This window comes from Odontesthes bonariensis, chromosome 13 (genome assembly GCF_027942865.1).
Source record: "Odontesthes bonariensis isolate fOdoBon6 chromosome 13, fOdoBon6.hap1, whole genome shotgun sequence".
In the NCBI taxonomy this organism is placed as follows: domain Eukaryota; kingdom Metazoa; phylum Chordata; class Actinopteri; order Atheriniformes; family Atherinopsidae; genus Odontesthes; species Odontesthes bonariensis.
The window spans coordinates 12053199-12077586 of NC_134518.1; the positions used below are offsets into that span (position 1 = coordinate 12053199).

At 41.6% G+C, this 24388-nt stretch overlaps 1 protein-coding gene across 1 annotated transcript in view; it reads right to left on the bottom strand.

Annotated features, from left to right (window-relative positions):
• Window positions 1-24388, bottom strand: part of tenm1 (teneurin transmembrane protein 1) — a 182420-nt gene that overhangs the window by 8488 nt on the left and 149544 nt on the right. The window contains exons 23-35 of the mRNA XM_075480990.1: window positions 21796-21950; window positions 19020-19103; window positions 18365-18559; window positions 15371-15458; window positions 13603-13799; window positions 10030-10343; window positions 9273-9445; window positions 7462-7706; window positions 6465-6758; window positions 5036-5280; window positions 4252-4394; window positions 2249-2460; window positions 933-1234 (exon numbers count right to left, since the gene is read on the bottom strand). Of these exons, the coding sequence (XP_075337105.1) occupies window positions 933-1234; window positions 2249-2460; window positions 4252-4394; window positions 5036-5280; window positions 6465-6758; window positions 7462-7706; window positions 9273-9445; window positions 10030-10343; window positions 13603-13799; window positions 15371-15458; window positions 18365-18559; window positions 19020-19103; window positions 21796-21950 (2647 nt within the window). The remainder of the gene's footprint in view (window positions 1-932; window positions 1235-2248; window positions 2461-4251; window positions 4395-5035; window positions 5281-6464; window positions 6759-7461; window positions 7707-9272; window positions 9446-10029; window positions 10344-13602; window positions 13800-15370; window positions 15459-18364; window positions 18560-19019; window positions 19104-21795; window positions 21951-24388) is intronic.

A 24388-nucleotide genomic window follows, 5' to 3' on the forward strand; every position in this document is an offset into this window, starting at 1 on the left:
GTTTGCCGTAAAAAAAAAAAAAAATAAATGTAGTTGGGTTGTCGAGGTCTAAACACTAGCAGCTGTGAATCAAATAAAGTAGGTTTTTTAAACTCTTACACTGAATGTTTGCTGCTTCAATCCAGATGAGTATTGAAAAATATTTTCCGTGATTGAAAAAGAGACGTGCGTGTTGAGGATGAGGACCAGCCTGAACCGGAGGTATCAGTCTGAAACAGCTGAACAGTCCGACCAGTGTAATTAGCTATGTTATTAATTTGTTTACTATGAAGATGTAAATATTAATACAATAAAGTTCTGTGTGACCAATTATTAACGAAGGAATTATTTTGAAGAATTTTTATTTTTATTTTTAATTCTGTTCTCAATCTGTAGAAAATGCTGTGAACACCTAATTATGCATGAAAAAAAATACCGTGATATACCGTGAAAAAATACCGTGATATGTATTTTTGGTCATACCGCCCAGCACTAAGTGTGGTAAAAATCCCCAATATACTGAAAGTGCAGAGAGATTTACTGTTTATTTTGAACTTGAGCTCACCGACTAGCTTTAGCAGCACATGGAGAAAAACCTTCAACAAGTCTTGTATTTAAATAAAGATATGATTTTGTAAATTCCAAGAATGCTGTAGGCAAGACAGATATAGGCAGTTGCATTTTGCAGCAAAACTGTATCAATCTCCCATACCTTTCCTTACCAGCATTTATAAGATCCTTTAATATGAGAACAAGAATGCAGTCTTGTGCTATCCATCTACTATTCTTTATCCAATTGGGAGATCAATTAATCTTAATTATAATTCCAGTCATTCAAGTGATCATTACCGTCTCAAAAACCATGCTTCTTGCATGGCTGGAATAGTGTATTGAATATGGAATGCGTTTATTCTGGTTTAGTAATGATTTATGAGTAGTAGATACCCACTTACCTAGCACTTGTTCCGTGGCTGAGTAGATTTATGTTCCCGTTGAGGTCGTAACTATACCGCCACTGAGGCCGCTCATTGACTGAGGCACTTTGCAGCTGGCTGTCTGCATCATACTCATAAGTATAACGGGTCACGTTGCTGTCCACGCCAACCCTGATGTCGCAGGTGGTTGTGCGCCCTGCTGAGTCATACTGAATGGTCATCCAGTAGGCAATGGACTTTAGGATCTCATATTGGACCTCTACCACCTGACCGTAGGAGTTGAACACCTTGGTATGCTTCATCAGATGGGTCGTGATAACCTAAGACACAAAGAGGACTCATTCAGCCTGAAATCTGAATGTCTTAAGGCTGATTTATGCTTCAGACGCAAAGCCTCTGACGCTCGGACGCATAGCCTCTGCGAGTGTCAAACTCTTGACCACTTCCCCACGCAGAGGCTCTGCGCGCGTTCTCGTGCACCTCATAAAAATCCTGACTACGCGACAGACGCACGCAGACCACCGACGGAAGTGCGCAGACAAAAGCGGCTGTGATTGGTCCTCGGTGTGCCTTTCCGGTTGTCTGTCTGGCTTCCTCCTTTGCATTTTCGCCAACTCCAATAAAAGAAGCTGTTCTTCTTCGATGTCGAGCAACTCCAAATCCATATCTTGCATACACTTTTTTTTTTTTTGAAAAATAAACACTTCCGCCGGCGCCGCCGAAGTTCTCGCGAGTTGCACTGCTGTGCGTCCCTAGAAATTCCAGACCGAGGTTGCAGAACCATAACATGAAAAGTGGTTCGCGACCAGAGCAAAGCAACACGTCAAGACGATAGACGCAGAACTATAATCTGCCCTTAAGGCAGTTACTCATTTTTATATTTATATTTATATTTGTTCAGTTAAGGGCAAAGTATGTTTGATGCTGTGACACTGTAGATTAGAGGAAAAAAATGTACAAGACCAGTGTGTTAGTCCTGGTTTGAGAGGACCGATTTGGTACAATTTCAGTCAGACGAACATGTTTAAATGCATCTAAAAGTCCAATTTTTGTCAGACTAACACAGTAATATATTTTTTTGTTCCATCATGGAGATAAGCTTGTTGAATCAAAATCAAAAAGTGAAGTTTGTGGGCCATAATTCCAAAAACAATGAGCTGAAAAAGGTGCTAAAATGCATCCACCCATCTTTGTGTTATTTGACAGGAAGGACTGCTCTTATATCACAGCCAATTAGCCCAAAAATATAGATTGATACAGTTTCAACACAATATTAAGGCTACAGTGGTGTATCATTATTCATGCATACCACTTCTTAGTTACTAGCTTCCTACCTGGTTGAGGTCATAGAAGATGACGCTGAACTTGCCAAACTGCTCGACCCTTCCAGATACGTCAACATAACGGTACAGGTCAATGGGCAATGGGGTCTCATTGATGACCGCCTGCATGCTGGTGACTCTGAAGTTGTTATAGCTATAGTCAAATCTAGCGTTGACCAAGCCTTCTTCACTGAAGCGGAAGATTTGCCGACTTGTCAGGGGACCTGCGCAGAGGACAAGATTTCATACACTTTGCACATTACGCATGCATTTACGTGCAGAGTGTTTAAAACCGGCCATAACACAACCGATACAAGCCTGTGTAATTCATTTAAATCAAAGACTAACTCAACATCATTAACACGGACACACATAGTTCAATCCATTCAATCTTAACTCTACACACATTACTATGGCATTTCCAGTGGTGACCTTTAATATGGAGAGATAATGAAATCTAAAGACAATAGCCATGATGGGCCAATGGGCTCCTTAATGTCAGAACACCGACGTTAACAACAGCATTCGTCACCTCTGCTGCTAGCAACTGCAGTTCTTCCTCTATTTGGAAAAAGAGCCTGCTAATGAAACACTATTATGCTGCTATTTGAGGTGACTCTGATTGCAGTTAAAATGACTGAGTGTCTAGCTTTGGAGCCGCAAGATAGTTAGGATCAGCATTGCATCTCCTATTTTTACTTTCTGTGGAATGTTGATTCTGATCTGGCGCTAATGGGAAAATGACTGAAGCACTGAGAGCGAGGTGGAGGCTCTTCCACAGCCCAAGAGAACTCGCAGTCTGTTCGTCTTGCTTCCCTAGCTGTCACCTCTCTGAGCTGTCATCTTTCCCTCTCTTTTTCTGTTCTTTTTCCTTCCTCACCTTCCTCTCAACAGCACCATCTCTCTTTTTTTTCCTATTTTTTTTGTGCCTTATTTTTTTTCTGGTCTCCTCTCAAGGGACAATTACCACTATCTCTCCCTTCTCTAAGGCTCCGTTTGTTCTGCTGAAATGAGATCAGTTAAAGGAAGGTGAGAGTCTATTCACAGTGAGGGCAAAGTGATAAACACGCGCACACATAGCTGCGCCTCGCAGATTAGTGACACCTGATCACAGCTCGCTAATCACAAAGGAATGGAGAGTGAACCAGCAGCCGAGATGAGAGTGCTCTCAACAACCCTGGACAGACCCTGTAACTTAAGGGAATTGCTAAGCTCTATTAACAAAAGCGGGAATATATCTGCTGCGACAGCTAAAGGGTGCTATTGCCTTAACCTCACGGTGCTACCATTTATAAAGTAAACTGACTTCTAAGCTAATTGTTACAAAAGTAAAACTATAGTAATAGTAATTAATCATGTATTCTGACAGATAAAAATGGAGGGAAGAAAACAGAAAAAACTAAATTGGAACTCTGGGTTTTTCAAGGAGAAGCTATTTTGTTTGCTGCTAATTGTTTCCACTTTTTCATTCTCTTTGTGGAGCTTTAAAATTTTAGTCCAGACTAGCATTTCAGAATTTCCTGTCTCACATCAATAGTGCAAAAATGAACGGCGGGTAACTGTTAACATGGTATATCCACACCTCACCTTCCACATATTGGCTTATCAAACTTCAACAGTCACTTGTTAACTTTGATCAGGCAGCCTGGTGGAAGAGATGGGGAACAGAAAGCGCAGCTCTGAGCCCAGGGGGTGGTCTCGTATTTACAGCTGCGGTAGACCACGCTCTCTTCCACCCGAACATGCTTAGGCCTATTCACACACCTAACTGTGGCTGCGTCAGTCTCAGATGAAATAGTGCGATGTCTGACTCAGAGCCAGACTTCAGAGTTCGATACCACCCATGACATCAAAACTGCAGATGCTGTGAGTCAAGCTCACATAATGATTTATGATCACATAGGTCCTTTTAAATGATCCCTTTTAAGATGACTTTCCGCATATCTTAAATTTTTTACATGTGTGTCTCGTTGTTGTTTAGCTCATGCTCGTTGTGAGTACATGAGAATATGTACCTGTCTGCCTGTATCGTATGGAGCTTATGAAGCCGTTATGGGTGAGATGAATGGTTTTGACAGTGCCGGAGGCTTCATCGTAAGTGAAGGTCACCAGGGTGGAGTCATAAACCACCTCCGAGAGCCGTGCTGCTGGTGTATACCTTGATAAATAAAAAGAAAAGAAAGAAAAGAAAAAAAATACAACAGATGATAAACAAGTACAGTCATCAAGCACAGTAGAATGCATTTGATGTTCAATCTAAGTAAACATGCTATGCCACATGAATAATACAAGGATCCCTTCGGGCCACTGAGAAAGAGGCTCCATCATACTTCAATATTTCATCAAAATCAGAACAGCTGCTGTCGCAGTTATGGCCTTTCAAATCTTGAAAATGGGACCATTTATTACAGTACTCTCATCGAGCCAATGAGTATTAAAAATGTTAAATGCCAGAACACTGCCTGAATCAGTCCTCCACCTTTCATCAAAATCAGATCAGTGGCATCTGATATAGCAGGATGATACAGAATTTGACCTTTAATCAATCATCCTCATTAGCCAGATCAGTTTAATTTATAAGGACAGCTGGTTGTGTCTGTTGCATTTAAAGATTAGCCTTTAGTTACAGCACCCACATTGAGGCAATCAGCGTTATGTTTTCATATGGCCCGCTATTGTTGCAAGATGCCCCAGAGTCTCATTAAAATAAAACCACCAGAGTCGTCTTCCACAGCTTCACGCATGGTGTCCTCACACTGATTGACAAAACAAGCAGCCTGTTATATGTTGTGAGTCTACCTGTAGATCACACTGCGCCCTGTTCCCAGGTACTGAGTCCTTTTCAGACGCCCGTCCAGGGTGTAGTCCTGCATGAACAAGGCTTGGCTATCAGGGGGCGTGTATATGTTCCTGTAGTAGCCGATGGACAGCAGTGTCTGCAGGGTGTGTTTCACCATGCTGGGCATCGTCACTGCAACCAGGCGGTCCGTCTGGTCGTACTCGTACACGTAGCGCCGCTGGCTGTGCAGGAGCAGCATAATGGACTGCAAGTACAAGGACAGACGGACGGACAGAGGCTCGTGAGTAGGACGGCAGCTCGGTGGTTTCATTGGCTTTTCTCTTTTAGTCAAAACATTTAGTGAAAACTTTGCTGCTCTACAGACGCAACCTTGGTTTTGTTTTTGTTTTACTGTTCACGGCAAGCTATTTCATGTGGAAAATGTATGACGATAGATAAAAATGGAGGGAAGAAAAAATGAAAAAAAAACTAATTGGAACTCTGGGTTTTTCAAGGAGAAGCTATTTTGTTTTCTGCTAATTGTTTCTGCTTTTTAGTTTTCTTTGTGAAGCTTTAAAAATCTGCATGTTCTAAAAGGCAGTGAAACCATTCAACTTTTCTATTTGACTGTAGGGCAAGATATTAATGTATTAATAATGCATGCAGGCTTTTATCACTTTCTGGATGGCTTTGTAATATAAGCTCTTTTACACTCTCATTGTGTCTTGGACCATCTTGACACAAAATATATGTCTGGCTGACTATCCTGCCATTAAATATTTCAGGTAATTTTAAAGAACACAAGTTATACCCTTCTGGTAGATCTCTGCTTTGACACCCACAATCTTTCAGTCCTTAGCATTGGAAATTACAGACTGTAAATTACTTCTAAACATTTCTCAAAGCACTGCAAGTATTTACTGTAAGACCCCCTTTCAGGAAACTGCTGTTTTCTTTTCACAACTCTGTGAAAATCCTGTCGCAGAGGCTTGACTCTTGCTTGAGTTATGTTATGCATCACAAAGAACAGATTTTCTGACTTGCTGCTCTCAAAGCTATGCATTGTTGCAGCGATGCAGACATACTGTCAAAGCAGTTTTAAAAAGCTAGTTCAGCCAGTCTATATCGAAATGAAATATGGATTCGATATTCACTATTAAGTCTGATATTCCGAATGTGTAAAAATGCAATAAAATGGCATTTTAAAAGCAAATGCTTTCACTTGTAACTTCTAATCCCACTACAGAAGAGCTTTTCATCCCTTTAACTTTAGCTTTGGTTTCAGATGAAAGCAGCAGCCTTAAAGCAGAAAAAAATTAAATGTGGGAGGTATAGATCTCTGCTAACAGTAAAGACAAAACTAAAGAGCAATGAAGTCACCAAACAAATCTAAGCATGAGACAGCAAGAAAGTGTCAGTCGCATTCTTCTAAAACATGTTTTCTCTCACTCTGTCTGCGTATGTGTAGCTCCAGATCTTGCCGTTGACCCAGGCTCTGGACACCGCCCTGTCGTTCTCATACTCCAGCCGCTCGGACCATTCTCCACGGTGGATGGCCGACAAAAGCCCCCCATTAGAGTAGCTGATGTTCACCTCTGTGTATTTGCTGCTGGGGGACCACACAACAGGTCGACCCAACAGGTCATACTGGATGTGGAGGGTGAACTTCCTGTGGTCGTCATAGATCTTCCCCACTCTGGTGTTCTGATCAAAGTCAATAGACAGCAGGTTTCTGTTGTGTGCCTGAGAAAAGAAAAAGGTGTCAGATAGCGAGGAGAGCGAAATACGAACTTTTTAATTTTACAGCTTTATAATCATCATAAACTCTGAATGAGGCAGCAGACATCCAAATATAAATGAAGTGGCATGTCTGAGACAAGTAAAGATTTCATTAGCTTAGATAAATTAATTGTGACATTTAGAGCAAACCCGGCCTGCATAATAATAATAAATTGGCTTGTGAATGAGAGAACAAGAGGAAAACAGAGTCCTGAGGAATACAATTTAATTAGTACACATGAGATAAGATGTCCTTTTATTATGAAATATTCCGCTTGTGCGTTGCACTTTCCATACTACAGACACTGTGTGACCTGTGGAAAGTACAGCTAACAGGGGCCGAGTCATTTGGCCCAGTGCCTTGCCTCCAATGAAATCATCATCACTCAGTACATCCAACAAGTTGAGCAACAAAAACAAAAGCCTGGAGTACAAACAGTGAAAATTTCGCAATTGCGTTGAATGGTGAATTTAAAGGTGACATTTTTCGTCACTACAATTAAAGGTCGGATTGCACAGAGGTTGAGGTGATTGTTTGATGTATTCACACTTCTTCGCATGAAGTCCCTGTTGAGATTTTGTCTGATTCCGCCGTGTACTGTGCTGTAAATGAAAACTGCTGTTGTGTAAAACAGAATGTGGCAAACTACACGAGTTGATGTTTTACCCTGAGCCTGCGTTCGTAAGTGCTATAGTTGGTCTTGCTCTGTTCCTTCCTCTGCCTCCACTCTATCAGACTTGGGGCATGGTCTCCGGGCAGGCTGATGTTACAGCGGCTGGCCGTGGGACTGACTCCTCCCCCGAGGCCTCCTGGGAGAAGGGGCTCCGTGCTGAGTGACAGCTCCATCCCGCTCGCCAGCGACACGAGGAACGAGCCGTCAGCGCTGACTCTGTATGAACTCTGGGCGTGATCTGGGTGGGTTGATCATATGTCACAGGTGGGTCATGCATATAAACAGACACAAAACCACACATGCACACCAGGAGGCAAAGTAATGCAGCAACATGTGAAAAAAAAAAAAAAGTGTGAAAAACATCAGTCAGTGGAAAAAAAAAAAGAAAAACAGCCTTGAGAAAATCTGAGAAACAGTAGCAGACTACATGGATGCAATGTCTGGCTCTTTGCATACGTGTTTTGTTTGAAATAATTGCTTATATCATTGCGGCACATCACTGTATCGGCTATTTCAGCTTTAGAAAAACATCATCTATTCGAACAGAGGAGGAGAGAAGGAAAATACCAGATAGATAATGAGAAATAGAGCAGTGGAAAGAGGCAAGAGAGACACCATGAAGGAAAGAGAGCAAAAGGGGGAGGGGGTGTTGGTGAGAGCTTGGCCATAACAGTTTTTCACACATTGCAAAGGTTTCTCAGAATCAGTTCCCCCCATTTCTGTATTATTCTGAGTAACATTTCATACGGAATGGACACATTTCATTAACACTCTGACTCACGTCTTTAAAAACCCTAAAACATGATTAATAAAAAAGAAAAATAAACATAAAACTACATTTTAATCATAAAATGTAATGCGGCTAATAAACTAGATAGTTACTTCTATTCCCTCAACCACTATAAATCCTTCTTCTTCCCATATAGTTATTGTTGCCTGAAGGCAGATGGAGATGCCGGGAATTTAGGCGGTGGAAGTAAAGGCGCACTCTAAAATGGTGGGTCATTTCAACTAGTTGCCAGCAGCTCAGTTGCACTCTTGCGCCGCGTGCGCGCATGTGAGTGCAACTGCGTGCGTCAGAGCAGCTTTTCCCTCCCCGCAGTGCTGTCATTGTGACAACTGCTAGGAAGCAATTAAAGGGATGACATGAGAAGGAACTGCTCCCATGAGTGGCTTCTCCACTCTGCTCTCATTTTCTCTTCTTCTCCCCCCCAACAGTCGTTAAGGCATTTCACAAAACAGTCAGATCTGTCTTTCTTTTTGGTCATGAACAGAATTTTTTTTTGTTTTATGAAGAAAAAGTTCTCTTTTTTTTGCTGGTTGCTCATCTGCTAATGTAAAGAGTTCAGATCAGATCCATATATGAATTATATATATATATATATATATATAAATCCTCAACATACAGTTAGTGCAAACGATGAAGGTGAAGTATTTGACCTATTACGACGCTATTACTATTATTGCAGTTTGTCATAAATGTTTAAACATGACTACAGCCTGATGCTCTACCCTCCTTTTGCATCTGTGTGTGTTGTTTAGAGCTCCCCACATGACTCATAAACAGCTTAGTGCTACAATTGTGGTGAACTAGACAGGCGTTGTTGCACGGTTGTGAAGCCATAGTCTTTCCCCTTTGTCAACTTGTGAATAAATGAAAAAGCGTTTCAAGGCCTGGCTCTATCTGACCTCCTCTGACCTCCTACACTTGACTAATATTACTAATGACGAACAGAAAAACGAAGAAAAAAAAGAAAAGAAAAAAGAACACAATGCGCACAGTTTCGTGATCGTGATACTTCACCTTGTTTGAACGTGTAGATGGTGTCGCTGGCAGACAAGTTGGTGCTGGTGATGAAGTTCTCGCGGTTGGATGATTCAACCTCCACACGTGACCAGCGCTCCAGGTTGCCGTGGAAACCGGTTATCTCCCCCGTGGGTAAGGTGATGTTGGTCACTCGACCCTCGCTGTTGTACCTAAGAGAATAAACACAAAGGCCACAGTGTGTGAGCACAAACACACACAGATAAGCATAGACAAATAAACAGTCATACACAAATACATCGCACAAACATACGCACAAAACACACACACACACACACACACATACACACAGGCTCTCTATTTTCCCCCTTTCACTGGCACAGGCTAAGTGTCAACTATGATTTATATGTGTAATTATCCAGCTGTGGAGTTTGAGACAGAGACTGAGTTGGCATTGGTGAATAATTCACACAGATGTGTTTTAGTGTGTGTATTTTATGTACAAAACTGAGCGTATATATGTGATCAAAGTGTTGCAGAGATGTCCCTCTGCCTCGCAGTCACTTAAGCAAAGACTAAAAAGGAACCCCCCCCATCTTTCTACAGTGCCGGTGATGCAGAAGCCACCAGATGGCACTCACACTTCACACCGCTCATGTACTCTTTCACAATGGCACAAGTGTAAACACATTCAGAGTCACGCAACAAAACATAATTAATAGAAATAAATGAGAGAAAGAAAAACATTGAGGAGGCAAAAATATATATGAGAGTGCAAGACAAAATGTAAACTCACTCATAAACAGTGGTCCAACTGTTCTCATCACTCTTGGTTGCCAGGAGTCCTGTGTTGCCATGGTAAGTGATGTGAGCAATGTCATGGCCTTGGGCTGACACCTTCCTCAGCGTTCCACTGTTACTAAGGGACAGCCAGTACACCTGTCCGCCAGGTAGAGCCAGCCACAGGGGCACTCCATGAGCATCTCTCCTCACCTGGAGGCCGTGGCCATTGCGAGATGTCATCCCAGACAGCTGGCCGTCTGTGCCGTAGGAGAAGTTGTAAAGGTGGTGGCCGGTAATCAGGTGTTTGGTGTACATGTGGGACCCATTCTGTCACAAAATAGAAGAGGAAGACTGTCATGATTGGATTGTAGTAGGTATCTGTAAATCCAAGTCTGCATGTAAGCTCTATCACGCTGGTAGCTTTTACACATAAAAGGGACTGCATCATTCTAACAATCGACTGTATGAACAGGAGGACCTTGAAGCATCACGAGTTGCAGCATAACTTATTATTGTTAAAAAATGCACCAAAAGGGCAATTGATGAGAAAGCAAACAAATGGACTGATAAACAAGATTCTCAAGGCCTAACTCCTGTACAGTGTCAATGTCAGCTTTGCTTAAATATTGATGATTTTTTTGATTCAAGATCTTTTTTATTGAAGTTTTCTCAATATAACAAATGTGCAGCGTTTCATAGTCAATACAGAGATATGATTATGGGTATACATCAATCACAGCATGCACAAGTGAGATGTACAAGAATACAGAAATAAAAGAATGAAAATAAACCAAATAAAATCAAACAGTGTACAAAGTAATCCCTCCCATGTCACAGCCAGGTTACTAGTCATAGCATAAGATCACTGTTACGCCGAAAGCTAGGACTGAGCCAAAAATGTGCAGCATAGCTGAGCTGTACTCAAGGGCCAAGCTTTTACAGAGTCTGGAATACGTTTAGGAAGGGGCCCCACACCTTCTGGAACTTCTCATTTGAATGCTGAAGTGAGTATCTAACCTTCTCCAGTTTTAAGCAGGACATGATGTCTTCCAGCCATTGCGCATGAGTGGGAGGAAAAGTATCCTTCCACCTGAGCAGAATTGCTCGTCGGGCCAGAAGGGAGGCAAAGGATAAAGTGCGTTGCTTTGCTATAGTTAGCTTTTTCTCCCCTCCCATGACCCCAAACAGAGCAGTCAGTGGGTTTGGTTCTAATTTGATGTTTAGCACCCGAGAAAGTGTCTGAAAAACTTCTCTCCAATAATTATTAAGGCCTGAGCAGGACCAGTACATATGAATGAGAGAAGCTTCCACATGTTTGCATCTGACACAGTATGGACTAATGTCCAGGTATATGGAGGACAATTTTGCTTTTGAAATATGAGCCCTGTGTACCACTTTGAACTGAATTAAACAGTGACGTGCACAGAGGGATGATGAATTAACCGATTGGAGTATGGAAACCCAAGTATCTTCTGATAAGGAAAAACCTAAGTCCTCCTCCCATGCTGTTTTGAGCTTATCTGTGGGGGCACTCCAAAGATCCAACAGCTTGCCATAAAAAGCTGAAATGAGCCTCTTTTTAAGTGGATCTATAGAAAGGACAGTGTCAACAATGGTCGAGTCTGCTGCTGTTATGGATCTGGACGCCTGAGAAAGAACAAAATGTCTCGCCTGAAGATACCTGAAAATATTTGACTTAGGGAGGCTGAATTTTCTACTCAACTGCTCAAATGAAGCCAAACTGTTGTCTATGAACAGATCTTTAAAACGTACAATACCTTTCCTGTGCCATTCTTGAAAGGCAGAATCCTGGCAGGATGGTTTGAAAAGGTAGTTTGATGCAATGGGGCTTAGGAGAGAAAAGCTATGAAAACCGAAATGCTTCCTAAATTGGGCCCAGACTTTTAGAGAGTGTTTAACCACTGGGTTTCTAATTGGTTTGAGTGAGGGAAGTGGAAGTGAGGATCCAAGAAGTGCAAGAATTGACAAGTTATCGTGTGACTGTAGCTCCATCGCCACCCAGTCAGGACAGTCAGGCTGGCCATAACAGGAGGACCAGAATGCAAGGCAGCGCAAGTTAGCAGCCCAATAATACAAGCGAAAGTTTGGAAGGGCCAGACCCCCTGTCGCCTTGGTCTTTTGAAGATGGATCCTGTTCAAACGTGGTCGTTTACCCTGCCATAAGTATGTAGAAATAACTGAGTCGAGAAGTTGAAAAAAGGATCCAGGAATAAAGAGTGGTAAAGCCTAATATTGATGATTTTGAATCATCCAACCTTATTCCATTATCTCTTCTTTACAAGAGGATTTTCTATATATCTACTTACTAAGGGTACAATACAATTCAGGGTTGATACACGTTTAAACAGAATTATTTGATTTAATGAAATTGGATTTGATTTAATATAGTCTGATACAGTTTTTAAGATTTATTTAATGTAGATATTCATTTTTAATTAAGAGGGAATCTTACTTATTGTTGGAACTTTACACAGAAAAAAATGCATGTGATATGTTTTATTTGATTCAGTCCAGTTTTAATTTTGTACCTCAGCTCTAACGTAGAGTATGCTATCAACTTCAACTTCAATTTAAGCTCATAGAATCTTCATTTTAGTCTTAAATTGGGCTAAAGATACTGTAATTACATTTGATCTCACTTGTGTCTAAGCTGTGGTTGGAAAACGTCTTGTGTTTTTCATGCCTTTATGTTGTGTGTTGGTGTTGTTCTCGCTTGAGCTAGCTGCGTTAGCATCTAGGGGTTCACCATGTGGTCTCAAAAGATGAGAAATCTGTCATGCGATTGCAGTACTTAATTGGTGCTCCTTGGACTTTTGTACAATTTTGGTTCTTGTATAATCCAAATGATTTCCAGATGCCAGAATGTGATGGTGGGTTATAAACCGTGTTAGCATGTTGGATGTTGGATGATGCTTTTTGCCAACAACGATGGTGGGTGTATGCCATCTTCACTGCTGTGATTGGGATATTTCCAGGAGTAAATGCAACAATGTCACTGCCTCTTTAATGGTACAATTGGAATCCGATTCGTATCAATTAATCTTTACACCTCTAACTGATATGTTTTAGGAGAGACATGCCAACTATTTGCCACATGACTTCTTTTACTCTCAAATGCTCTCACATTAGCAAGCTACAGCTAGCTGTGCTCAGTTGGTCCAGGTTACACAAGACAGTTATTTGGTACAAATAACAAACTCCAGATAAGCTATGGTTTGCATGACTTAACCCAAAATAAATTAACAATGTTTGTAAAAATCGTTTAATGGTTCATTTATAGCCATTATGAACTTGAAAGCAAAATTACTTTAAATAAATGTGAATTAGAGGTGCACCGAGAGGTTAGAGGTTACACATTGCATTGGAAATTTCGGAGAACATAAAATATAACTCACAGATGGCTACACTGTAAATATCTTTTAATACAGAGGTAAAACACATCTCCACACTCACATAACACACCTTATTATTCATTTTGACCTTTACTGAGATTTAAAACTCAGGGATCCAGATATGGTTTTTGCAACTATGCGTTGTTTATTGACAGGGCTTAAGCATTGTGTACCTGGCTGAAGAGATAGAGCTCCTGGTCCAGTGGGGAGCTGATCTCCACGAGTCCAGTAGGGCTAGGCTGAGGCTGGTTAGGACTAACAGCTCTGATCCGGATGTTGCCCAGATCAGCGATATACAGGGTGCCGTTGGGGGCCACTGCCAGAGAGGAGGGGGCTTTGAGACGGGCGTCGCGAGCGTAGCCTCCATCTCCTGATAAGACCAAAAAGAGCACATTGTTTCTGTGAGGTCAAACTTTATCCGCACAAAAGCATAACTAAACACATCCTCAGTCCTAAACACACTGAGTAATACAAAATCCTATTTCACCGAAAGACAGAAGTCACACAACGGTTTGTAAAAAATGAAGACCCCATGGGGCTGCTTGGGCGGTTATCAGTTTGGCTCAGGAGTTGGACATGTTGGGATACTGTAGCTACCCAGTGGAGTGGATATGATGACCATCTTGATAGTGACCGCCTCATTATCAGACAGTAAAAGTCGGTGAGCGAATACATCCCGATGTCTTTGGTAGCACAGTGGGCTAATAGTCGGGTGAGGCCCTTCAGATGCTGTCAGCAGTAGGCCCGGGCCCTCTGATGGGTCTGCACAGGCAGCAGGGAGGTAGTTTATCTCTCGACAGCACGCGCATTATGTGTGTTTCTGTTCCTTTGTGAACGTGTGCGTTCACGTCCGTTTGTATTTGCCGGTGTGCGCTCACATGAGTGTGCATGTTCAAAGTCAGTGTGTAAGTGTTTACGGTGACGGGATGGAAACGGAAAGCCTCTGAAGAGAGTAATCATCTGTTAACAGCAAGACATGATTGAAAATATGCAAAGTGCAACCCAAGAAATAGGGATGGTTACAGCCCATTGGCTTGTGGCACAGGAGAGACACTTCCCACCATTCTGAATAGAAAAGAAACAGATTTTCATGAGCAGAATTAGATGATAAAATCACATCCTCTGACACTTACAATGAAAGCATGGCCTAACCGTCAAAAGAACATCTGCTTATTTGTTTGGTCCCTTCCTTCTTCCCTTTATTACACCTCAGTTGCCCTTCAATGACACACCAACCGGTTAAAACATTCAGCATCAAAAACTGAGCTTTTTCTTCCACCAGCTGTAATTTGAATGGATTTGAAAGGTTTCTCTTGAGTTGGCTTCCACTGAAATCTAGCTGGAGGTTTTAGCAAAGAAGAACCCTTCCTTTGAATACAAAAACTCACACACAAACACCTTCTGTAGCCAGAACACATACACACACATTCGGAGTCCAAATTACATTCTCCATTGTGACACTATGGATGGTCTCCTCTTTCTTACATATTGTCATGATTTACATGAACCTCATTATCGTATCGTTTTAGTATTTTTTAGATAAACGTCAAAGCAGCTCCTCTCAGACGTTAAGATTCCAGCTGGCTTAAATAAGTAAAACAGGCTGAAAAGAGAGAGGGGAACATTGTAGGAGACAGACAAAAGATTGTCATTCTCAAACTAAAAAATGACTGGCTAGCAGGGACACACAAGGCTGTGAGATTTACTCATTCGATATGAAGACCAACTGACTTTATCAAATCATGTTAGTCCAATTCTGGTTTCCTCTAAATATCCTCCCGCCAAGAAAGATATGACCTGAAATGCTGTTAAATGTTTTTTATTTATTTAATTTTTGTTGGTCTAATCCTATTAGACATAATCGAATACTCTCACATTACTTAATCCTTCACTCGTGTAAAAAGTGCGTTTGTGTATGTGCGTGTGTGCTTGATGACCCACCAGAGAAGCAGTCACAGTTGGGGTCTATCTTACAATCGCAGTCCGTGGGGGCTCCAGAGATAATCGATATCTCCCCGTTGGTCGAAACCTGTGGAGTTTTCAAAAACCGACACTTCACAAATGGCTGGAAAATGCTGTGGGAGTTCATTCTGCAACAGGAGATCATATTTATCATCGGCTTTTACAAGATCTCATCTCTCAGACGAGATAAGAATTTAGTTGAAAATAAAAAGAATTGTGGAGATATGGCAAAGGAATTATATTAAAACTGAATTTTAAGAAAAATTGCAATGTAAAGAGTAATGTGCAAAAGTCTTGAGCCACTCTTATTGCTTCATCAATTGTGTGTGTAAAAACCTAAAGATACAATTAAGAATTGGTTCTTTGTCAAGTAGTATGTTATTTTTAGATACAAGCTCATCCCTTGAGCTATGTGCCTTCTTTTTTTTGCTTGAATGATTAATAGGTCAGTGTCAAACAACAAACAAATAAATACATTCCCCTACAGGACTGAGTACGAGTGAAAAAGCAGCCAAACTTAAAAAAAAACCATAAACATAAACCCTGGAGGACGACTGTTCGAGAACTATTTACAAGAAAGTGTGGCTTGGAAGCAAAATATAAAGAAACGAGGGGTGGATCAAGGCTTTTGGACAGTACTGTATTTGGCATCGATCAGCTCCTGCATCATCAACAACTACCTGGCATATAGTATTTATTGACTTTCGAACATTAAGGAAATCGTGCATCTTCAGTGCATGAGAGGCATCCCTCAGAAAACATGGCAAGTTTTACAGGTCATCCTAATGGATATGACCGTGTGGAGTAAAATTAACTTTCCCTCACAGAAAGTTGACATGGCACGTGCCTTTAAAACATGTCACTTTATTGGTTGTCAGGTCTAGATTGAGAAGAAAGGACTGACACCAGTTTAAAGGCCCATCTCTAAAGGTCATTCATTGGAACTCCTTGTATGTAGATCCGACAGAACCGGGCGGTTTAACTCCGTTTCTACTCTTTGTGTTAAGCTAACCAGCTGCATGCCATTGGCCACATAATCAGTTCACACACATGGGAGTGGCATTGATCTTCACACCAGCTCTCTTGTAAACGGGCAATATAAGAACATTTCCCCCAAATACTGAACTGTCTCTATAAAATCTGTTTCCATAAAGCATCTCTGAGTAGAACACGAAGCGCATAAAGTCGATATTTTAGGCGTAGGAGTAAAATAATTTCATCACCTTGACCTAGGAAAATGCTCATGTGTCCTCCAGGATTCTCCTTAAGATCCAAATTAATCAGTTTTGTATCCCAGCGGGAGGGCAATAAGAGGAAAAACAAGCTCATTTACAGACCTGGTGCAGTATAGAAAAAAACAGGACCTCGATTTGAAATAATGATGACAAAGTTCTTCACAGGGTGATAAAAGCTCCATCCTCAAGAATGTGCTTGCTTTACCCAAAAAAAAACAAGTTGCTGCAATTTGCCCTTAACTGAAAACAAACGCAGCCACAGTGGAGCTAATTTGGGGTGTAATGATTCTGATTTTAATGCACCCCCTTAGCTCCAGTATTGTGCATAATATTCAATAACTTCAGTGCCGCTGTAAAAGGCTGAAATAAAAATCCAACACATATTGATTATGCATGTGCAGTCCTTGATGTTTTGGCCAGATGCCCTGCTTCCATCTGATGGACAGCTGTGCCTGGACCCTGAGAGCAGATCGCAGTCTGTGCCGAAGCTTAGTCTAAATACTTACTGCAGCCAAGGCACGTTCACGTTTAAGAGGGCTTATTAAGATGGAAACAAAAGACTAGCTTCTAAACAGTATGAGATGCAGCTGGTATCAGCCATTTGCAGCATTTAATGTGAGCATCTTTTAAATAGAATTTAAGGTGTTTCTGTGTGCATTTTGGTATGTCTTATGAGTGGCACACCGTTCTGGGATTAATCGAAGGTCTCTTGCACCACATAGTGTTTGCGTCAGCCTGACCAGATTTTTGATCTGCTGAAACTGCTGAGAGAAATCCTACACATCATCGCCACACATCTGCGGTGAAAAGGCACCACCATTAATTCTATTTTTTTCGTTTTTTTGGCCCAGCGTGACAAAAACAGTATCACTCAATCTCAAACTCGTGCTTGCTGCTGAGCGGGCGTAGGCGCCTTCTTAAATGTCGACAGATGGATTATTTTTGTTCTAGTTTGACTTTCCCTACCGAAAAGCTTGATAAATACAGGTCTGGAAATGACAAAAACACTCAAAAAAGGCGATCTTTTCATTGCCCTATCCAACGTGGCTAGTCGGTCTGCATCAAAAAGGCATCTGAAGCATTTTATGTTCCTGTCTGACTCCACATGGACCCAGCGTGGTGCTAGAGGCCACAAAGGCGCTATTGATTGAGTACAGCAGGCAGTATTTTCGAGGTGTGGGTGCCAAAATGCTGCAGTCCTGTGGCAGCCTGCTGCTAGCTATGGGACAAAAATACATTTATTCCTAAAAGTGAAAACACTCCTTTGTTTTTCTTTCTTTCTTTTCTTTTCTTTCAGAGTTTTGACTGTCCAAGCTTAGGAGACAGCTTCTGGACATCGCCTTGCAGCACAGCATCTGTTATGCAAACAGCCTGACAACAGAGGGTATATTAGTGTCATAAGTCCTGATGGATTGCTGGTATCATCTCCAGCTGAGAGGTGTTTAGCTGTAGAGGACATTCTTGCAAGGGCTATTGCTTTGTGATCATTTTTGGACATCTGTCCAGACTTTAACAAGAGGAACACAGCTGAGCATTTGGATGGTGCTGCAAAATACAGTAGGCGCCACATCAAAAAAATATACTTGTATTACACTTTAATGATTTCAATCGACTGCATTAAAGCTCGGGATGAGTAAATCTTTGAGAGTTTTTGGTTTATATATAAATAAGAAATGACACGTTACCCTAAAACTGCCCCCAAAAATCAAGTCAGAGTAAATGTGATATTTATAGTGACCTGTTGGATGCGGTTGATCCGCCTCTCATCAGTCTCCGCAATGAACAGAGTTCCCAGGTGGGACAGGGCGATGGCCTTCGCAGCCTCCAGGGTGGCTCGCACAGCTGCCCGGCTCACCAGGTGATGGTCAATACCCGGGACCTGGCAGTGAATGGGACGCCCTGCCACTATGCGCACCTGAAGACCTTCTGACACCTAAAGAAATACACTTTGGTTTATCAGTCTACATAAAAAAACGTGGAAAAAGCCGAACAGTTACATCAGCTCCGCAGAAAAAGACACTCTTGTTGATCTGGTGAATCAAACATCTCAAAGCCTGACTCATTAAGCTTTTAAAAGATGGAAGCTCAAGCAGGCAATTCATTAACTGTGGATAACAAGTTGAGCGACAATTACCAATTACCCACCCCTGCAGAGAGCGTCGCTGCCATGCATCTTTTATTTTTGACAAGGCCGTCTTTTGCTTTTGTTTACATTAGCAGCACTCTCTCTAAATGGACCTCAAGTAACAGCTCTGGGGTTTGGGGAGAATATTTTAGCACCCTACACTGCAATTTATAGTGCTAGCGTCTCTGAAAAAAAAAGTTCAGCTCAGTTCATTTGCAGTTCATTCCCTGTCAAACATGTTCTGTGTGTGTTTAGATGCTTGCTGTACCTGTAAGACAATATTGTTGTCCAGGATATAGAGGGAGTTGTCCAGGGGGTTGATGGCGAGGTCGGTTGGCCACTCCAGACGCACCTGTGGAATGACACACACACCATGCATGCAGTGACTGCACTTCCATCAAGAGTGAGGGGAAAAAAAGGCAACAAAAAAGACCATGATGGAGACTGCCCACAAGAGTCAGTTACAGCATGGTACACATAATGTATCCTTAATAACATAGTATTAGGCCTCCTGACCCTGCCTGCTCATGCAAAGGTCAGTGGCGGGCAGGGAGCCTTCCCTGTGTTTATTCAAGGCTCACACCGGCTCACTTCGGCCCGCTCCAAATGTCATCCAATAACCGTGATCGCTGCCTGCTCAAATAGCACACCATGTCCGCTAACACCGTGGGGGTCAAAGCCAGACAAAGCTACACCACCGCACAGCCACCCGCATCACCGCCCATCTCACACACAAATAAAAGTGTGAGCTGCGTCTGCTGTGGAGAGTAGGCGCTGCGCGTTGGATCAGGTGATTGATGACTCACAGGATGGATTGGTAAATAAACGGATCATGTTAAATTGCCACTGACATGTCCAATTATAGGCTCTGTCAAATGAGAGCAAGAAGAGGGTTCAGTCTGAAATCCCATTTTAAGAGGGGCAGAGATTCATCGAACGGGACTCGCCATGTTCCTCGACTAAAAAAAGGCCACGTATCAAAAATCAGCTTCTCGTGAGAGTGAACTTTCTGTCTCGATGAAAGGCGGCCTCTTTGAGAAGTTGAAATGACCTTTACACAGAGTCGGGGCACGCTGCATTAAGAGTCTAATTGAAATAACGGTTAATTTTCATCTAATTTAATCAGTTAATATAAATGTTTGTGTTTTCGCTTTCGTTTTGTGTGCACACTTCACAAAAAGAGAAAAGAACCCGACGGAAGTTTTAATTGTACTTTTTTTTTTGGCAGCAACACTGCTCCTGCACAGTCGTGTCCTCCATGGAAGCCAGATTGTTTGGCTCTCACTGACAATATAAGCACTGGCAATCCGAGAGGTGAAATGTCTGTGTGGGTGGGCACCGATGATAAAAGAAAAAAAGCTTGGCTTAATCAAGCACGGCAATATCCTGCATTCACAAACAATGACCAAAAGTATAGAAGTAGTGCCTGATACATTTTTCTTGATCATGTAAATATTAACACAGTGTTACCGAAAACAGTTAAAGAAACAAAGGTAGTCATCATTATCCACGGGATTGAGAAAACACTATTATCATGAAAGTCTAAGTGGGTCATTAATACAGAAGCAGAAGCTAACTTACATATCTTTTAACAATTGTACATATTATATTATACTGTTTTTTATATAGTCATACTCCCCTTTTATAGTTATATTGTTTACAAATTGTTCTATGTCTGCACTGAAAGGCCTGCACCCTGCTTTTCGTTGTACTCGTTACAATGACAATAAAGAAAATCTGAATCTGAATGTGAATCTGATTTTGTTGCTATGTACAGGGGCCCATCTGATTTTCTTTTTTAATGTTATGATGGTTGAAACCATCATGCGTAGCATTACACCAAAGTGTTTAGTGTCGCAAATAGAGATAGAGGCCTTTGATGCTAATTGTCATAGTTTTTCTACAATGGCTTGTTTCCACATGTCTGTGTGTCAGTCAACCAATAGTCCACTGATTCCTATGGGAATCCTGTAATCAGGTTGGGTGGGCAAAATGCCTCCATTATTTTTTCCCCTTCGGAATTGCCCTTGAGGACATTGACATAAATTTGAAATTTGCGGTTGACTGAGGAGAGAGTCTGCATGGTGTGCCAGAAAGTTGGATGAACTAAGGAGAGAAAAGGCTGACAAACTACTAGCCAACGACATACTAGGAAAAGTAACTGATAACTGCAGCTGTTACATGAAGTTAGCAGAGTGAAAAGCACAATATTTCTCTCACAAACTTGCCAGGGGTTACTGTTGACTTTTAAATAACGTCTTGAAGGGGAAACTGGCATCTTGAGCTTGATCGGTCCTGATGCAAACAGTTCCTTTAGCGTTATTCTTTTATTCAAAGATGACTCCAGCTTTCAGACTGTAAATGTGGAATGGTCTAATACTTCCCTGTAAGACTAAAGGGGATATATATCCCTCATGCCTCCTCCACCCTTAAATTACTCAGTGGTAGAAGAGAGCAAACACAGATGGAGGACAAATGCAACTGATGTGATCAGACCAATGGCTAACAAACAGAGAAACTGTAACATAGCAGGCGCACCAAGACATAAAATAGCACTTCAGGGAATTCACCTGGCTTCAACACGCATATTCACACACACGTACACAGGCACTCGCATCTCTGTGAGTGGGCAGATATCCCTCTATAAAGCCTGTAGCTCATCAATAATTCATCCTCTGCTCTAATAGGCCTGATATTAGTTAGCAGTGTGTTCTGAAGGCTGGCTGATCGAACCTGTGCAGTCTCTGCTTTTGGTCTCAGCCACATTCTGTTTCACATGCACAAAAAGCACACATCTTTGATGAGTCACGAAGAGTTTCTTTAGAAGAAACTAAGCGATGTGGATTGACAAAATAATCACAGGCTGTTAGAGAACAACAAACAGTCTGCGATTCATTTCCATATTGATTTAATGACTCTAATGAGCCAACAGAGACGTCCCGCAGGAGACTTATACTTCCACAGATTATTCAAAGAACATTTCGGACCAAGAGTGGCTCCTGCTACCTACTTGTCATTTAAACTCTGCAGCATTATTAGCTTACCTGGCTGATATCCATGCGCGCATCGCAGCTTAGCGGCTGCGTCGACATCAGTCCGTTTGAACCAATCACAGTGGAGAGCAAACCCCTCTCATTAATCTTCTGAATGGTGGTGCCATCAACGAAGTAGACAACACCTCTCTTATCCACTGCAATACCTGATTGGGTGAGAGAAAGAGGCAGAATGAGCTTTTGGGGATGATGGCAGAGAGTGGGGAAAAAGGAGATGGAGAAAACAACAACAACAACAACAACAAAAAACAGAGTATGAGAAAGAGAAGGGAAGAGAAGAGGTGGAGAGCAGCAGGTAGGGGGAGAAGAAAAGAGTGGAGAGAAGGGGGCTTCGGCAAGGCATCCAACTCAGTTAGGCATTCAGCTCAGCAAGCAGCTGTCTTATCAAAGGCACTGCACCACACAAATGTAATTACATTTCCATTCCATAGCCCACTAAAGGGATTAGAACAATGCAACTGGAGGAAGAAGTTATTTGTCACATTAGATGTGAATAGGGTGCCGCAGTGAACTTTTGACATTTGACGTGGGCATCCGCTCTGCAAACACACACACCTGCATGTGTTGCATATGTTTACCTGTATTTGCACAGCACACATGGACACAAGCTTTGCGAGTGGATTTTGCTACAGGCAGCGTATACTTGAACTCCCCTCGCAGAAGAGATCTGCGGTAGACAGAGAGCTGAGAGACAGGCAGAGGGGTAAGCCCAGGTATGAAAGGTCAGGGGAGACTATGAATCATCTGTTATGGATGAGGAGGCGACCTTCATTCCTGTCTCATCTCCATGCAGAAAATAGGCCTTTGACTCAACCGCAATAATATTCCACGTCTCAACCCTTTACCTTTTATAACGCATGCTTGCAATTCCCCTTGATTGCTTTCACTTAGCATCTGTGACAATAAGCCATATTTCAGTTTTCCTAACTTCCATCTCCATTTCAATCGTTTCATTTACAAACACATTTTGTTTATGGCTCGTCATTAAGTTGTGTCAGATTTATGGATAGATTTCTGCGTCTCTTGCATGCCTCAGAGGACTTTATGGAGACAAAACCTAAAAATCAATCACAAAACTAAATGCTGTAAATAGAGTGTGCGGTGAAGCTGAAATAATTAAAGAGGCACAAAAAGGCACGATGGAGTGTGGAAAACAGATTTTTATTGATTAATTGACTGGTCACTTGTATAGTTATATATATATTTCATCAATTTACTGCATCCATTTTATGGTTAGGCAAAATGTGTGTGTGTGAAGGTGTGTGAAATAAAGACGTTAACTTTCTTTTAATTTCCTTAACTGTTGCTTTGTATACTGCTTCACACCTGTGTTGTTGTATATATGCTCTTTGATTTCTGTTCTTCTCTACCAGAATGTCTTTGTATATTATCAATAACTGTCCAGCTTTGATCCTTTGTGTTAAATCTAGTAAGTTCATAACCTTGGCTTGTTCCCGGTTCTTGCCTTGCCCGTGTTACTGTTTACTCCTGGAATTTTGACACACTCTTTGTTTGCCAAGACCTTTTCGGTGAAGTTTGCAATTGAAGCTCCCAGTCGTATTTTACCTTGAAGTGTCCTCCATCTGGGGTCTCATTCTGTCACCTACCACGATTTCTACATAAAATGGTCAGATTCAACCATCCGGCTTCCTTCATAACACTTTCTCTCAAGGAAACTGAACGATTGGAAAAGATTCACTTCGAGGTCTGACAAACCTTTCAAAACAAAGCCACAACTGCAGTTCCTCAACTGACCACTTGAGGCATTGAGCTCCTTGTTCGAATGCATAACTTGTGAATTGTTAAACCAGTTTACAACCTGATATAAATGATGGCTTTGATCTCTGTAGTTAATTTTGACAATGTGGGTAAAATGTATTAGATACTGTCATCATTTGTTAGGTTTTGGTGGTGTTGTATAAAGAATATAGAGTGTTTCAGTCCGGACTGTTGTGTTTTTAACCCTAACCTAGTAGGGAAGTGACAGAGTGTCGCTGTGATGAGTTGTTTTGACATGACACCAAGGCAAGAAGCTAAATGAGCTCCACTGACAGTGAGGTTGTAAAAATAAGTAAGTTTAGCTCTAAGAATGGCAATTTTCTAACCTTAATCAACTAAAGTTATTGTCTAAAACCAAACAGCAAGTGACAACAATACTTTTGCAAAGAGTTGTTGAATCTAGGTGTTAAACTTGCCTTTCCCACTGTTAAAAGCGCTATGTGTTATCTTACCATTCTCTCCCTCCTCAATGGCTTTTAAAGAAGAAAAAAATTTAAATTTAGGCCTTCGATGATTGCAGGTTTCTGGACTTTTGTCTAACTCGCAAAATTTTGAGTCAAGACTTAAAAGGTTTAAAGTCAATATGGGAGCATAGCAGGTAAATTATCCAGTAAATGTGCAGTGTTAGTGTGTTCTTGCTAAGGTCGATTTTTTGCATGTCAGTTCTGTCTGTAAAATCTACGGCCTTCTAAATGACACTACACAAACTAATGGATGAAATCACTGTGGATCCGTCCATATTTCACGTACAGCCATAGCTCTGTCTCTGGAGGAGCACATCATGATAAAATGGACAGAGACCCAA